At 40.1% G+C, this 17474-nt stretch overlaps 1 protein-coding gene across 1 annotated transcript; it reads left to right on the top strand.

The window, feature by feature from the left end:
- The first annotated feature begins 8992 nt into the window (after positions 1 to 8992).
- LOC115019450 (transmembrane protein 47-like) lies at positions 8993 to 17134 on the top strand. Its single transcript, XM_029449014.1, has 3 exons — positions 8993 to 9289; positions 11980 to 12120; positions 15709 to 17134. Exons 1-3 carry the CDS (start codon positions 9073 to 9075, stop codon positions 15888 to 15890), a joined length of 540 nt encoding a protein of 179 aa, XP_029304874.1. The 5' UTR covers positions 8993 to 9072; the 3' UTR covers positions 15891 to 17134.
- Positions 17135 to 17474: the final 340 nt, after the last annotated feature.

Below are 17474 nucleotides of genomic sequence, written 5' to 3'. Positions count from 1 at the left end.
GTAGCCCACTTGGAAATAAAAAAAAAAAACATATAGCTGCAGCCTAATATCTTAAAAAGAGTAAACATTAAAAAAAATAGGCCAGTTTGTACCTAATTATGTCCGTTTCACTGTGTTTTCATCCACATGGAGGTGGTGATCATTTCTTTGGCTTTTAAACAATTCACAACAGCCTCACAAATGTCTCACAAAATGTCTTTCAACATTACATTTACATTTTCTCATTTCTCGCCACATATCAAGCACACAGGTCAGCCAGCATTGTTGACAGGGAAAGCAAATGTATCTGTCCACGCAGAATCAAACTTTTCCTCCGAAACATATCTTTTTTTGGTTTTATCCATGGTTAGCATACCGAGTTAGGCGGGGGTCTGCAACTCAAGATAAGCCACCTGCAGGGAAAGGCACCGCGCCCGTAGACGCGGGAGAATGTGACGCATTTTTTAGTTGACGAAATATTAAAAAATATATTTTATTTCAGTGTCACAATATCACCTCGAACTCCAAGATAAGAGGTTTGAAAGATTGTCCACTGTGCAACAAAAAATACATGTTCCATATTTCTTTTGTCAAAGCTACAGGAGCCACTGCAGAGGGGTTAAAGAGCCGCATGTGGCTCCTGAGCCGCAGGTTGCAGACCCCTGTACTAGTCAGACTGGGGCTGGGCTGGAGCTCACATCAGTCTCACCAAAGGTGCATGGACATGCAGGTACTGAAATGAGCCTATTATTTGCAGTTATGGGTGAAAGATGAAAGAGCCTATTAGAGAGCTCATGATCTGTGGGTATGAAGGACTTTCTGTCAAAGAGGTGACAGTACATTTCCTTCTCTTCACTTTCACCTCCTGGTTTTGTATTCTTATCACCCTACAAGGATGTGGCTTTCTGTGTGTGTCCGTGCAATCAGCTGAGTCCCTTTCACAAAAGAAAATCACAGTTTGATGCTCTGTGAGCTCTTTGTTGGTGGAAGATAAAAGCTTGAATGCCACAGTGCTTGTGTTTAACTTCCCTTTCTGGTTACCTTTCTAAAAGGCCTTTCATTGTCAGGGAACCGTATATTTAGTGTTTTAACTCACATGTGTGACACATTCAGCCTACTTTCTTACTTTTGCTTTTGACAGAACACCTGCTCTGTAGTCTAAAAATATGTCAAACAGCTTCTAAAGAAAAGTTATTGCATTCTACTTTTCAAGAGGTCATTTTACATGGTTGCGCCTAATTATGACGGCAATAATGAAATATTCGCTGATGGGAATGACAACCCATCCCCCAAAGGGAACAAACGTTTGTGCTTGATTTTGCATGAACTTATGTGCAGTTTGTATGATAGATGCAGCAGAGATATGTAACCGTATGGATAAAGCTGTCAAATCCATTTGGAAGATATTAAGCAGGGAGAAACTGTCAAACTGAGGGAAACCGAAACACATTGTCACTATACAGCCCACATTGGTCACTATTTTTAAGTTTAGGAATGTACCCGATTTGATAAAAAAGGCTTTGTTCTAGTTAGTGTAGTGCCGTGTAGATTTCACTGAAATCTGTGTCTGGATAGTGGACACTACATGGGCAGTGTCATACATCAGGGAAAGGTGAGATGTAGAGCTTGGGAGGTGTCACATGATACTCCCAAGAGGATAAAGTGTGGCAAGAAAAACACAAACGTAACATCACCAAACAAATTCCATTGTTAGGGTATTCTTTGAACAGTAATTACTTATGGGCCTCAAAACTGGGCCACAATACAAATGTACAAGGTTCTGTTAAGTTCATCTTTAGTATAATGCTTGAACAACACAGTTTTTTCCCCAGAATTATCCATCTTTTTAACAGTAATGTGTTCCAACATGGTGGACAGGAAAAGGTTTTCAATATACTATGTACAAATAAAAAGATTAATACAGATGATGGCAATAAGCAAGTGTACAAAGGTGTGAAATATGCATTTATCATTTTAGTACCATTAGTGCACAAAAGGATAGTTTAAGTAGGCACTTGTTTTCCTGTCTTGAAATTTGCATTTTTATACTATTTTCTGGTGATTGAAATCACGTTATATTTTGAGGATTCAGAGCCACCATAAAAATTGTATTAACTATTTCACTACTATTTTAACTCCCAGTGGATCTTGCAGATTTAAATCAGTAAGTATAATGAGATTTTTGCAGATTCAGAATTCAATTTAAAATGTTTTTTTTGGGAAAAGTAACGTAAATGAATGCTTGCAATCTGGCTTGTTGGATTGGCCACAATATAACAACACTAAAAACATAGAAACAACCTTAGGAAGTATTCCTTTATTTACATAGTGGCACATGGGATTTCAACTGCTGAAGGTGTGGGGGTTTTAACAAGGGCGGGGATTGAGGACAGCAATGGTTATTTATACTGTCTCAACCATGTTCATTAATTGTTCTGCTTTGATGCCAAAGGCAGCCCACAGCTTTAAATGAGAAGACCAATAGATAACAGGTCTCTCTTTTTAAAGAGCCAACAAAAGGAGTTGACTCTTTTCACAGCGGGCTGCGCTCTCTTTGTCGTCTATTCCTCTCCCCTCAGGCGGAAAAGCTTTACTTTAAAACTCAGCTGTTGTCACATTCTGGAGCCTCTCCTTTGCATGTCACGCATAACTCTAATTCACTCTGATCAGTGGCTGCTCCACACCTCCCTCAGTGAGCTCCTCGAGGGCTGCTGCTCACCGACTGCCGTCTAAAAGAGGGGACAGGGAAGAAAGAGTCCACGCAGGAGGTCGTTTTTCAGGTTGGGGGCTGAGGAGGAGCAGATTTGGATATTTGGCTCTCAGTCGGTTGCTGTGTCACGCTGCGTTTCATGCTCAAAGTGAACATGTACTCAGAGACTTTACAAATCTGCTCACATAAATCCTTGTCCGGCTATGAAATCATCAGTAAATGCTTTGTTAGAGTCTGACATGGATTTGATTTAAAGAAAAGAAAGCTTCATATGTGTTGTTTGGCCAAACAGTTCAAATGACACATAGAAATGGAAACATCATAATAACACAATTAATCATGGTACATCATCCTGTTTGTATATTATAATCAAGCCTGTGTGTTCACAATACACCAAGTGAATACAAACATGTTTCAATGTCTTTCAAAGCTTTTGGACATCTTTCCATGAGACTTCAGGAAGACGTTAGTACGGGCACGATTAAGAAGTATGCCAATGAATAAAAAAAAAAATATTTTAATGCCAACCATTGAATGTACTGAACAATAACAACAACACAATATATACAATACAATATAAAAACAATATGTCATGGTCAGGTCAGCCAGAGTTTCCAGTGCAACAGACACATGATAAATAATTGCTGACAGTCATGTTTTGTCAAACCATAATCAGTGTGCTTCTAACCAAGAACTGAATCCAGAGGATATGATGTGATATGTTTAATTATCATGACATGTAATGTATGTTCAACCTGTGTGCACATTTCTTGTTAGGAATAATCTAAGAATGCAAAATTAATTTCAGTGTAAACTGACAATGATGTTGTATCGTATTATATCTTATTGTATTACTAGACATGAACTACAAAGTGTACATCTTCAATATTGCAAGTTAGAAGGATCTCATGTGTTGTAGTCTGGCAGCCATTTCCTGCAGCATAGTAAACCGATACAATAGATATATTTATCTAAACATTTTCCATAGCTATAAAGCTGAATGGACAGAAACCCAGTTTCAGTGTGCATATTTGCATTAAGTGTTTACGTGTCAGTACAAACAACAAATAACAGAAAGGGTGCTGTGCTGGTCGTCGATATGACAAGGCTTTATGAGGTGGACTGCAGGATAAGCATAAGTGGTTCACAGCTGGTGTCTGGGGGAAACACGAGAGAAGGGTGGAGAAGGCTGGCCGGCGAGGGGAGGGGAGGGGTATGGTGGCGATAGTGGGGGCGGTTGCATCCATGACAACTGATGGAGGGAGAAGTAAACAGATGTCCACAAGCTGGCAGACAGGCGCAGAGTGGACGAGCCACTGAGAGACAGGTGGACATCCAGGAACACAGTGGGACTGCAGAGAGGCTGTGAAGCCAAGCAGTGCTTTGCATATAGAACGCAAACACTGGAGTCACAAATAAATCTCTCATTGTATGATTTAGTCCTGAACTTAACACAAATGAGGGGAGTATTTATTTAGTTTTGGTAATTAACAATCAGAAAAAAAGGGAAAAAGGGAAAGAAAAGGGAAAAAGGGAAAAAAGGGAAAAAAAGGGGAAAAAAACCCAGTTTCACAAAGTCCAATTCAGTTTAATATGACGTAACCATTCCTCGTGCCTCAGCTCACACCCTACTGTAGGTCCTTCTGCTCATCCTCAGATTTTCACAGATATCTTCTTGTAAATGACGCCCACTTTTAACTATTCTGTTCAGTGAGTCCATTAATCGCTGTCGCACCAAATCAAAGATTCATTGTTGTACTGAAACACAATGTGACTCCATCTGGTGATGTCCACTACATCAAAGTATTGCGATGGTCTCACCTTAAACATTTTAAGCCAACTACTGAAGACTCCCAACATATAAGTGGTCAAATACAGCATCTTAATCAATATTCATGACCCTAATTGCTGTCTCTTCCAATTTGTAGTAAGTTGAAATCATGAAATGATAACACAGTGAGAAAACTTTCATCTCTCCAGTCCAAATTAATCCATCGCTGTCCTTCTTGTAACTCACCTCAGCATTTTGCAGAGTCACCGCGGCAGCAGTAGTCTTGAGAGTAGACTCAGTTTAAATCCCCTGACAAGCTGTTAAATCAGAGCGCAGAAAATGAAGGAGACATGCTGTCGCCTCGCTCAACGCTAACTGTCAACATGACCTTGAGCAAGACACTTTAAACCCAGCTGCTCTGAGATGCACTTGTATGCTGGACTGACTTAAAATACTCACTGAAGGGGGGGAAAATGCAACTGTCATGACAACGTTTGAACAGGTTGAGGTTTTATAATATTACTAATATGTAATCTTCTGCCACTAGTGGTCGTCATCATGGGAGTTGTTGTCTTCACCACCATTGCACTCAGTGTTTTGCTGATGATGGGGCTGCGAGCCGAGCGACCGTCAACGTTTGCTTAGCTTGTTTCTCTGATAAATTAAAATGACAGATTTCTCTAGGTTTGAAAATTGTTGGAAACTTGTGGGATAATGGAAATACCCAACTAGACAACATGTTTCTCTGGTCTCGTCGTTTTAAGACTTTAAATAAAAAGTAACTATGTTGTATAAAAGTATTTTGGAGAATGAAGTAAAGATGAATGAATGAATGAGAGCAAATGGGTTAATATTCCTGACATACATGTAAGCTTAAACTTTAAAGTTGATACATCCTACCACAGTCTGACTCGCAGCATGAGTCGTGATGGTGTGATGTTGTTGTTTTTACGGTAAAGAGAGAGCGATGAGCTGGACGGACCTCTGCACTAACGACAGCATCAATAAACAAGGCCTCATCGGTTACCATAGAAGCTTATCCGAATAAACCTTGAGAGGCTTATTCTGAGCATAATCAGCTGCCGGCACTCCAGGAAGTCCATGATGAGCAACAGAGGGTGACGTCATGTGATGAGTAGTTTGTGAAGGAGCTTTTTTCTTTCTCAGACACAACACAACCTTCATCATCATCATCATCATCTTCATCATCATCGTAAAATATGCTGAATCACAGATGTGTGTCATCATCACATGTTTTCTCTGCCCCTTTCCTCCATCTCCTCATTGCCCTTACCTCTTTGTTATTATGTTACTCTTTATCATAGAGGAAATGTAGGTGGGTGGCTCAGTGGATAAATCAGAATTAGGGAGAGAAGATCCAAAAAAAAGTCAAACATGACCTGGATTCCCTTTATGCTCTTTCAAATCTCCATGTGGGGAGTCACCATTGTGCCATCTCAAGTAGCTTTGTCTGCTCGGCAGATTTTCTAATGAGGGGCTTTTGGAGGAGGATGACAGAGCGCTCTGCCCGTTCTGTCGGGGAGGAGGGGAATTTAAAGGAAATGAGCAATGCTCTGTCTATGGATACACCTAATACTAGATCCCCCCTACTCAGATGGTCTGCTGGCAGCCAGGCAGCACCATTAGGACAGACAAGGGTGGCATTAGTCTGGAACTCTCTTTATGTCAGACACACTGAAAACATCTAATCTAGAGACCAAATGAGAAGGGTAGAATTAAACCAAACTGGGCAAGAAGGCAGCAGACGTGCAATTCAAAGTGCTCAAATCAGTTTTGTTTGTTCCTTCCAGTTGATAACTTTATTTGGAGAGCAAATGCTGTGCTCAGAATATGTACTTGTATTGTAAGTAGGTTTTCAAATAAATAAATAATTGGATTCACTTCTTATTGCTAACACAAATGATAGGAACGTTTCTCTTGTGCACAGAAATATAAATATATTTTTACTGTATATTTCTTATTTGTAGTATGTAAGTATGATAGAAAAAACTGAAAAGAAAGACAAAAGACAGGTATCTCCAGAAACATAAACATTAACGGAACATTTATTAAAATATCTCACAGAACAGGTCACACTCAGAGTAAGTATAGAAATGCATTGGTACAAATCACCAAAAAGAAATACATTTGGATCTTGCAGATTATCCCCTTACATAAGCAATAACATTTGTTTCTATACGTAATGAGGAAGGAGGCAGACGACCTTAAAAAATAAATAGATAACAGAGTAAACTGGTTGCATCTCATCATCATGTTATTATCATGAGACAGATGAATGACAGTTGGTCAATAAATCACTCAACCAAAAATGTGTGAAGAAGAAGGTCAGACAAGCAGATCTTAGAAGAGAAGCTGCTAATAAATGTTCCTTTAATGCCTGCACATGTTACTGGGTTTGGTCAATTTGAGGTTTTATCATTTCCACTCTTATTCATTGCCCAAGAAATGTATAGTTTTGTGGAATCACAGAGGGGATTACTAATTGACTGCATCCACGTTGATAGGCTCACCATGTTAGGAAGTCAGCCTGATGCTAAAGATATTAATGGTTAAAAACCATATAGGTGGTTGTTTTGTTTTAATTAAAAAGCCACAGAACACATAAAGAATAATTGTAAGTGATTATGGGAAGACATTTGGATCGTCTGACTTCCATCTGATTATCCACATTTGCTGAATTCTGCTCCCGTTGTTATACAGTGAGATCATTAATCAAAGCAGTCACGGTGGCCCATCAGGACTTTATATATGTCACCACTTTCTGAGTTTTAGCTGCTTGGGAAAGGTGTTCATATGCTCCAAAAGTTTTATGGGTTTCTCAACTAATAGAAGAGCAAGTCATTCTTCAAACGTCCTCCAGTGAAATCCTACGGTTCTTTGCTCATTAGAAGATGGAAATATTTCACAAAACATATGTGCTGAATAAAGATTAGACTACATTGGAGTCAAATCTAGTCTAATGCTACACTTGTCATTTCCTTTAGTAGGTGTTTTTAAATTCCGCGGCTGTTCGTAAGAGATATTAAACTCAACATATGCTTGAGCATAGATCAAAGGGTTATTTCTCAAAAGTGGTAAAAAAATATCAGTGGGCTCGGCCCACACATTGGCTGTGTGAAGAAGCCAAAACAGGATTAAAAGAAAAGGCCATCAAGCTAATAGACAGCTGCATTCTCATTATGTCACAACAATTTTCAGCCAGCACTGGATTATTCATGTCTTTTATGGTCAATATGTCCACATAAATGCTGCTGCTGTTACTGCTGCGGCTCATAAATTGTAACCTGCTACTAATAAGTAAACAAGCCGTGGTGTGTTAGTGGTAAAAAGTAAATAATGTGGGCTTCAGCATCCAAAAGCTCACATCTGCTGCCATCTGCTGGACTATTAACACAGTACAACATTCACTTCAACCCTCAGTTTTTAGACAATGACACTAAAGGGGTAGTTCAGATATTTGTTTGATACAATATGGTATGACTTTCTGTCAACAGGGTCTATAAAGACAGAGCTAATGCTAGTACCACCACCAGTGAGTTATCAATAGCACCATATTAAAGCATATTAAAATCTAATCCCAGACTTTAATATTGTCTAAACTGAGAGTGGAAATTAATGTTTACATAATAAGTCTTTTCAGCATCACTCTTCCCTTCTAAAGATGCACACTTTGAGTCTGATACAAGGGGGGAAACATATATTCATTGAGTCAATTCTATGATTGATTGTAGGGTTTCAGATGTCAGAATCAGAAATAGAATCAGAATCATTTTTATTGCCATGTAGGTTTTCATCTGCAAGGAATTTGCTCTGGTTTCGTTGGTGCATAAATATAAAAGATTAACAATTAACAATTAATTATCCCTGATGTTGTTCCTGCTGTGTTCATGTTTACACATGTAGTACCTACTCTGCATTTAAATCACCTGAACTTCTTGCGAAACTGTCTGCGTGTGTTGATTTTTAGTCTCAACTGGCCGACCCTCTGAAAAGATGCTGCTGTCTCCAAAGAGCGTGAACAAATCTGGTTTCCTAATTTAGCTTTCAAAATAAAAGCATAGCAATTGAGGTCTGGTTGAGAAGAAACGTTGTTCTGTACTGAGCCGAATATTGTGTATCCAAATTACAATTCTGTTCATTATGTAAAAAAAAGTATATGTATTATTATATTTTTCACATATTTAGTTTTTCTAGGCCTCTACGTTTGGAACATTCAGACAATATCCACTCTTAGTAACACTGAAATAAATCATGGTCAACACATATAACTTAAAAAACTATTAATATGATAATGATGAATCACACATTCATAGCATAGCAACAACAATAATAATTGTATTAAATTGATTGGGCTTCGACAATTATTGCTTGAAGACTGGTATTTGAAAATACTACTATGGAAAAGGAATACCCACAAGAATATTTGATTTCTCAGATGATCTCAAAAGCAGAGCAATTATTTTGAAAACCCGATCCAACCGGATGTCTCCTGTTAAACTTTTCCAGCTGGACACACGCACAAAAGCGTTGAAGGCTATGGTGGGTGAAGACTCACGCGGACCTCCAGCGAGCTCATTCCCACTGTGAGAAGATGTCTGTGAACGAGGTGTATGTGTTCCGGCCCTTCAAGCTCATCGCGCTGCTCTGCATCTTCCTCGCGCTGTGTTTGGACGTGGTGGCTCTGCTGAGCCCAGCCTGGGTCACTGCGGAGCATTTCTCCCTGTCTCTGTGGGAGTCCTGCTCCCAGTCCGGGGCACGGCATCCGACAGAGGAGGCTCAGTGGAGCTGCTTCTCCACCCTCACATCTGGTAGGATTTCAGTGTTTGTGTGTTTGCACCTTTTATTTTGGATGTTTTTTTTTTACTTTGTGTCCTTGGAGTGATGATGCTGAGAATAACCAGACAGTGTGGAGGAAAAGAAGAAGCTGCGATCTCAAGGTTGTAGTAAAACTTAGATTTTGCCATTTATATTGTGTAATACACAATGCGTAATGCACTGGTAGTATGCCCTATGTAGAAACTGTGAGTGGTTTTAAACTAGCACCTTATCAGTGGGGGTTTTTCAGGGTCGGTTATTAGGGCTACACAAAGGCTGCACATCCTATGTTTGACAAAAACAAAGAGGAATGTTTGTTGAACTGTACGAACAGTCTGGCAGTTCTGGCAAACAGTCTCCCATGAAGAGTTTGCTTGTTGTTCTCTGTGCAGCAGCAGCTGAGGCATTCAGGGTTTCTTGTGCTGCTGATAAATGTCCTCTTCATACCAGAGCAGTGACGTGTGTCAGACACATTGTGATGCTCAGCGAGGTTTGACTAATCCACAACAAGTTGATTGTTCGTTAATCACTGTTTTTAGTGTAATTATGAATGGTAAATCAGTAAACAAAGGGCTGTTGAATCAGTGTGACATTTACATGTTGATTCTATATGATGCGTTAACTTTATTTCTAGCTCAATTCAATGTCAGTTTCCATGTTTAGGATAAGAAATGACATAGTCCCTTCTTTGGGAACACAAAGAGTTAACCCAGTCCAACCCCCAGAAGGTTTTGAGTGGGTTTTGAAGAGACTCATTCAGCATGTTCCCCATCATCTACCTCACCACTGGACCCACCAGGTTGTCTTTTGTCAAGCAGAGAAGCCACATGACAGGAGTTTTTATGCCTCCAACCCCCTTCCGTTCCCCACCAGGGGAGGAAATCCTCATTAAATGAACCAGATTTACCAGCATTTGGCTGGTGGCTGGTACAGTAGGTCACTTGTTATTAGCTGGAGCTTCGTCTCTATTAAACAAACAGTAGCTGACTGTTAAAGTAGTAATAAAAAAAGAGGCTAAAAGCAAAACATATCAAATGCAAATTGAATGAACATTTTGTATGTCGCCTGAAAGTATTTCAAATATTTGAGCTGTTTATTTCAAGAGGCCTGAGTGGTTTTTGGTGCAGTTGTGCCACCATCACAGACACAAACATGCACAGCTTCAAAGAGAGAGACGCTGCCCTGGGGTGACTGACCGGTCTCTGATATTGTGGAATGTGTTGGGGTGAATAGGAGGCGTGTTTGTTTCTTTGACAGTCTGCAGAGCTCTTTAAAGCAACATTGGAGAGGCGTGTTGAGGTTAAAGGGGCAGTTCTGAAAAAGGCAAAGCAGATTTGTTATCCACACAATCTCATACCTATCCCAAGACTCTTGGATTCCGTCTGTCTTAGGAGTGACGCAATCGGGCGGACATAATTCAATGCAAAAATGAATTGCAAGCGATGAAAACAGTGTTATGACTTACAGCCTCAGTGAGCGATAGAAAAATACACTTGTGATGTGACTGCACTGTTTAAAATTCCTTGAAGAAAAGTAGTTTTTTCTTCTTTTTAGAAATGTTTTTCTTTATAACCACATAATGGAGCATAGATGTTAGACAAAAATATTTCCTGAAGGCTGTCAAATCGAGTTCAGATGTGTCATTGGGGAAAAGTTCATTTTTACCACCCCGAAGACAATTAAATCAGGAGCTGTGAGAGAGAGAGACACATCCAGGGAATATTGTTCATCAAATGCAAATTCTCCTTTTGAGTGCAGTCTTCTGAGGTTAGGCCTTACACTGACAAGTGGGACATCAAAGAAGCAAAACACAATGCAGACAGAAATGTAAAAACGTCTGAATACATTTCTGCTTTCTGTATCAAGAGAGTTAAGCTCAGTTCAGGAAAGCTTTCAAAATGTGCCGTTTTAACAACCTAGTGTTGTGTAGGTCTTTCCAGGGAAGAATCTGTTGACGCACAGGAAGTGATGAGTTTAACTTTTCCACCAGGAGCAACTGAAGTTTGTTTGGAATAAACAGAATAAATGTGCCGTTAAAAGGTTACTGTGGCGAAATGACATGGAAAAGGCAGACAAGCAGGAACTCCAAGGAGATTTTTGAACTGTATTGGACTTACACGTGATATTTGCTGTGCAAAAACACCACAGTAATGATTCATTTCAACCAAGAAGGAAAAGAAATTGACAAAAATAAATATTTCTAACTTTATTTTCAGGTAGAAATCGGTAGAAATGTAATAAACCCTGATGGAGATAGACATAGAGCGTTGGACAATCCAAAACAAATTACTGTGAGAGAATAAATGCAAGGTCAACGCAGATTTACTTTTGGTCTACTTTCAAAAAATCCTATGAATGTTAAAATATTGACAGTATTTTCAAGGCCACAGCTGTGGTTTCAATGTCTTCATCCACAAGTTATCAGCTGTTGATGAGATACAAACTTTAACCCTTTAATTGTGCATATTTTATATAATTATGTGTAATAGCGTGCACATTTTGTCTCCTGAGTAACTAATCAGGCTCCTGTCTCTCGTGCGGGCCTGGCTCCGTTCTGCTTCACTCGCTTTCCTCTGTGGGATTAGCTCCTGTTTGTCAACACAGCGGTTCAATTCAACAGTGCTGTCCCTGTGAATCGAGCTTTTGTTTCCGCACTCTAACCTGCGTGTGTCTCCTCCTGCAGACTGGCAGATTGCCACCCTTGTCCTGCTGGTGGCCGGTGCCGTGGCAACTCTGTTGGCCTTTCTGGTGGCCCTGATTTCCCTCTGCCGGGGGACACAGAGACGGCACTACCGCACCGTGGCTGTGCTCCTCTTCACTGCAGGTACGTCTTTCTCTTCCTTTTTCTTAAGTTCTTAAATCATTTGCACTTCTCCGCCCTGTTTGAATGTTTATCCAATGTTACAACACTTCATGCACATTTGGAAACAGAAAGACGGCACATATACGTTCACCACGACCACAACTATTTCCATATAGACAGGGTTTTTTTTTGTTCCAGTGCTAACATTAAATAGAAGGAAAGAAGCAGCTGAATGAGGCTTGCTGGTTGAGCTCATTCTTTCTGTGGTGTGGAGTCTGGGGAGCTGCTGCATCATGAGCCAAGAAAAAGCAGCCGCAGAATTTGTGGACTTACCAACGAAGTGAAGTCACTGAGGGGAAAAAAAGCCGCCACAGACTCCTCACTCAGCACTGCCTCATGTTCGGACTGCATCTCTCCTGAATGCTTTGTGCTTTGGGTGAAGCCACAGTTTGACACTGGGGAGGGAGGATCTATTCATGAAACATATCATTAAAAACCAAAGCAGTGGAGACACATTGTTCCGTGTACTATGTAGGCGTTGTGATAACTGACTTATAGCCTGTGCTTGCTTTATTTGAACAGCAGTGATGAAACTCTAACCACTTACCGCTACTTATCTCATGCTCAGTTATAGATTATATAAGAAACAGACTTCACAAATAACTTTCTTCATCCGGCAGTTTTACATTGGGCCTCTGGACTTAAGAAATCCGTACACTTATTTGTTTTCATGGTGAGAGTTTCTGTAGATGAGAAGATTGATACCACTCTCCTCCTGTATCTGTTCGTTAAATATGAAGCTAGCAGCCGGTTGTCTTAGCTTAGCATAAACACTGGACGCTTGGGGAAAGAGCTAGTTTGTTTTTTTGTATGGACGGGAACAAAATAAAACTTGTTTATCGGTGAGCTTTAGAGGTGCTGGTAGGTGTGATTTAGTTTCCTTTGGACAGCCAAGCTAACAGTTTCCATCTGTTTCCAGCCTTTGTGCTAAGCTAAGCTAGCCTGCTGCTGGATGTAGCTTCATACTTAACAGACAGACATGATAGTGGTATCAATCTTCTCATCTAACTCTCTGCAAGAAAGTGAAGAAGTGTCTTTCTTTTACATTTGTCTGATGATGATAATAATAATAATAATAATAATAATAATAATAATAATAATAATAATAATAATAATAATAATAATAATGATATCTTCCTCAACCCAGATTCCCCGTGGTGTGTCCGTCGTTTTAAACCCATGGTGTGTGTAAAGATATTGTTAGGTTTATTTTAAAATCCACATAAGATCTCAATGTTTCTGTTGACACCAAATATGTCAATACGAACAGCATATATTACTGCAAGAATCTGCGTAAAATAATGCACAATGCATCTAGTATTATCCATTTGATGTACTGATGTGGTGAAACATTTCCTTTTGATTAGATGAAGCCATTCAGGCTGTAATAAGCAAATACATAATAATATTTTTTGATGTCAAGCGGGGCAGAAAAATGTTTAATCTAACTTTGAAGGGGGAATGTAAGGGATTTTTGTCTTGTTCTGTCTCTAAAACCATCAGTCACAAAAGACCAGTGTGTGCAGTAGACTTAATGGCTGTGACGACTGTTAGCCATTTACTGAAAAGCGTGGGAAGGCTGTGTTATTCTTTCCTGTGTCTAATTGCTTTAAGAGCCTTGCGAGAATAAGGTCTCCATACAGGCACACAGTCCTCAGCGGAGCAGCAGCAGCAGCAGCAGAGGGATTGGACTCTGTTAAATGCCCCTTGGCAGGACCGTGGCTGTGTGGTATTTATTTTCTGTCAAGAAATATGACCTCAGTGGGCTACGATCTCAGTCTGGGCTCCATCAACACCACTGCATTCTTGAGCTGCCTTCGTCCCTCCTGCACACCCCACTGTTCGTCATGTAGGAAGGAAAGGCGGAGTCGTAGTCACACAAAGTTCCTTCCTCAAGAGTCACCTATAATGCGTGAAAAGGGAACTGAGAGTAGACCACAGTATGCCTTTGATCGCACACATGCACGTACCCCGGCAGTGACGCTTTTACCACCGGTGGGTCATAATCCTGAGTGATTTTAAAGGGAAAATGATTCACAAAGACAGAGGCATTAAAGTAATTTTCCTTCAGTGATGTCAAGGTCAAAAGAATAATGATGATTGTTAGAGACTTGTTCCACATTTCACAAAATAAAGGCAACGCACAGGCTTAACTTTGGGGAGTCAGTCACTGCCAGGGAGGGGAAAAGACAGGCCACTACAAAAGAGCAAGAAACCCAAAAGGAGGAGTTTCTCTTCATGTTTTCATCTTTTTATGGAGATATCAGACTGGATGAGAAGTAGAAATATCCCCTTACACTGGAAAGCACTGGTTGGTCCTCGCTTGAACAGTGCTATACAAATGTAATTATTAAATGCTTGTCGACTAAATGAATCATGTCTAAATATATTTTACTGTTGTTTTATAGAAAGTAGTTTGAATCAAGAGTAATGACTCAATTTACTCCTCAACTTTCTTATATACAGTTTGTTATGTTTTATGTTTGTCACCAGCCCATTTACTTATAGGTGCAGTAAAGTACTAAAGGTTTGGTACTGAGGTGTCACACTAAATGTAAATATGCAAGGCTCAAATCACATAAGCCTGTTTTGACTTATTCCTGTTTTCATCCACAGGCTTCTAAAAACACTCAAAATGTTTATTGTTATTGCTGTTATGGAAAACCTTTAAGAGAGGCTCATTGTGATGAGATCATTTGAAGCAGCAGATACACCGACTTGAAGAACATAATCACTTTATATAACCGTTCTCTGGTTACCTTCAGTGACTCTCGGTTCTCTCTACAGACACTAAAAGCACCTCCTTCTCTCCTTTATCCTTCAGCCTCTTTTTAAAACCCGCCACAGTCACATTTATGCTCTTACAGCAGTGCGTTGGCTGTCAGATGTTTTTACACCAGCGATGCCCTTTGACGTCATATATTTTTTACATGAATGGTGAAAAAGAAGGATTTATCTTTTAAAGAACGATTACATTCAGAGTTGGACAAAAGCAATGAAGAATGTGGAGAGAAGAAAAGGAGACTTTTAACAAATAAAGAGTAAAATATCAATATGAAGACGAAGAAGTATTCGCAGTAGCATCACCTCCAGAATGAAGAGTAAAACAGGTTTGAGAAATATGTTAGAATTATGAGAAGTGGATAAAGAGGACACTAAGTGCAATAAAACATCCGGTAAAAGTAGATCCTGCAGTATTTTCTCTTAAAGACCTTATGGTTCTTGCGACGGTAATATAATATGGTGGCACCAGTTGTATTAGTAGCCGTATTAAAAGTTGTACTAATGGATGTTGTAGAAGTGCTATCAGTAATTCAAACACTGTTGAAGTAGTGTTGCATTAGTGTTGTCTAGTAATGTATGTTCTTTTTTCAGTAACATCTTGTGTGTTTTATGTTCCTGTTTGATTGTTTTCATAGAGAAGAGAGAACAATAGTTGGCAAAGATTTGACATATAATATCTTTCTAGAAGTTAGAGAGGGGAGTATCTTTACGTGAAGGGTCAATGATTGTAGTAAAATCTTATGTTTGATTCTCTTTCGGTTCTAGTGGTCCTGCAGGCCTGCGCTCTGGTCCTCTACCCGATCAAGTTCATCGACGGTACGGTTCTTCAGACCTATCACGAGTTCAACTGGGGCTACGGGCTCGGCTGGGGGGCCACCATCTTCATGTTGGGTGGAGGGATCCTCTTCTGCCTGCGGACGGACGTATACGAGGATGCGATGTACTGAGTCCTTTCTCAAACCCCCCCCCCCCCCCCCCCCCCTCCCCCTCCCCTCTGCCGCTGGAAATACACACATAAACACACACACACACTCAGAATTCCCATACAGGAGGTGTGATACTTGTTCATGTGCATGTGAGCACAGACCCCTGTCCCTCTCTCTTTCTCTCGCTCTCTCTGTTATTTTTAGACAGGTTGTGAAGGCCTGATTTAGGCCGCGGCTGTATGAATAGGAGCCCCACCACCCCTCCTCCCATGCAGCCAGCGGGTCCCTCAGCCCTGCCGGTATCAGGGATGAGGTGGCAGAGCTGAAGCACAGAGAGCTTTCTGGACAAGCACGAGCCACCGATGCTGGATGTTTCCACCGCGTTTTGACCTGGATCTCTATTGTTAGATAAGCGGGACAGTAGAGTCTCTGCACAAACCTGAATGAGCAGTGACTGAACATTTTAAACTTATCTCCACATTTCCTTTTTTATTCTTTTTGTAGCATTTCATGATGATAAGCTTGTTGTTAATGTATTTATGGCATCCACTTTATAAATATTGAAAGACGTGATGAACTTGCCCCCGCCGTGTGTCCTACCTGAGACATATCTAGTGATGCTAAGCCTTCTGATATTAGAAGTGTAAATTAGAGCACTTCGATAAATACTAGAGCTCTCGAGTGTTTATAGTTTGTTTGCAAACTCACACTAGTTTGTCTAAAATGCAAAATGTAAATGTGTACAAAGTATTTCTACATGAAGGAGAATCCAGAATAAACAATTGTAGTTTTGTGAGTGTTAGAAGTGTGAGTGTTATGTTTGCAGTAACTTGTTTTCATTACCACGCTGTGGCATTCTGCAGTTTACGTGACACTCTAACACCAGCGCTTCACAAACTGACCTCTGACAGGACATAAAGAGGGGGAGCATCAGGGGTACCTCTCTTTTTTTAGGAGCAAACAGCAATGAGACAAAAATGCAAAACACTTTCATTATCCAGCGCACACATTCCTCAGAGGAAGCCACCCCGTGGCTATTTAAAGAGATATCCCCTGGTTGCTAGCTAGTTTATGTGTGAAAATATAGCGCATTGGTTGGAGCATAATGAGCAACATAAAACATTGTTTTGCGAACCTCGAGACACATTTTTGCAGTTAATCTTTACAACTGCTTTGTAGTTGTATATTTCATAGTATTATCCAGGACACATTTATAACACTGCCCCATTATTTGCTTGTCGTGAATAAATGTGCTGAAATTGAAATTGCAGCTACCCTTTATTGTGAAATCTAACTTTTATGTTGCAGATCATAAGGAAACTGTAGGTTCTAGTGTATTCATGTTTTTGTCCAAGTGTGGTGATGAAAGGCAAATTTAAAAATATATCTATTATTTCCCTGGGTGTTTTGTGTAAAACAGAAGGCACTGCCACACCTGAGCAGCCTGGTGTGAAGTTTCCCTTTCTTTACCCCCCAGAGTTCAAACTACAACAGCTGGTCTCTGGAAAGGGAACGTCTGCAAATAAACAATTTACCCAGCTGCAGCAGTGTGAAAAGTCCCCAGCTGTGGACAATATTTACCCCTGAAACAACAGCGCCAAGAGA

The sequence above is a fragment of the Cottoperca gobio genome, chromosome 14 (assembly GCF_900634415.1).
Source record: "Cottoperca gobio chromosome 14, fCotGob3.1, whole genome shotgun sequence".
Taxonomy (NCBI): Eukaryota; Metazoa; Chordata; class Actinopteri; order Perciformes; family Bovichtidae; genus Cottoperca; species Cottoperca gobio.
This window is presented reverse-complemented; position numbering and strand designations above follow the sequence as displayed.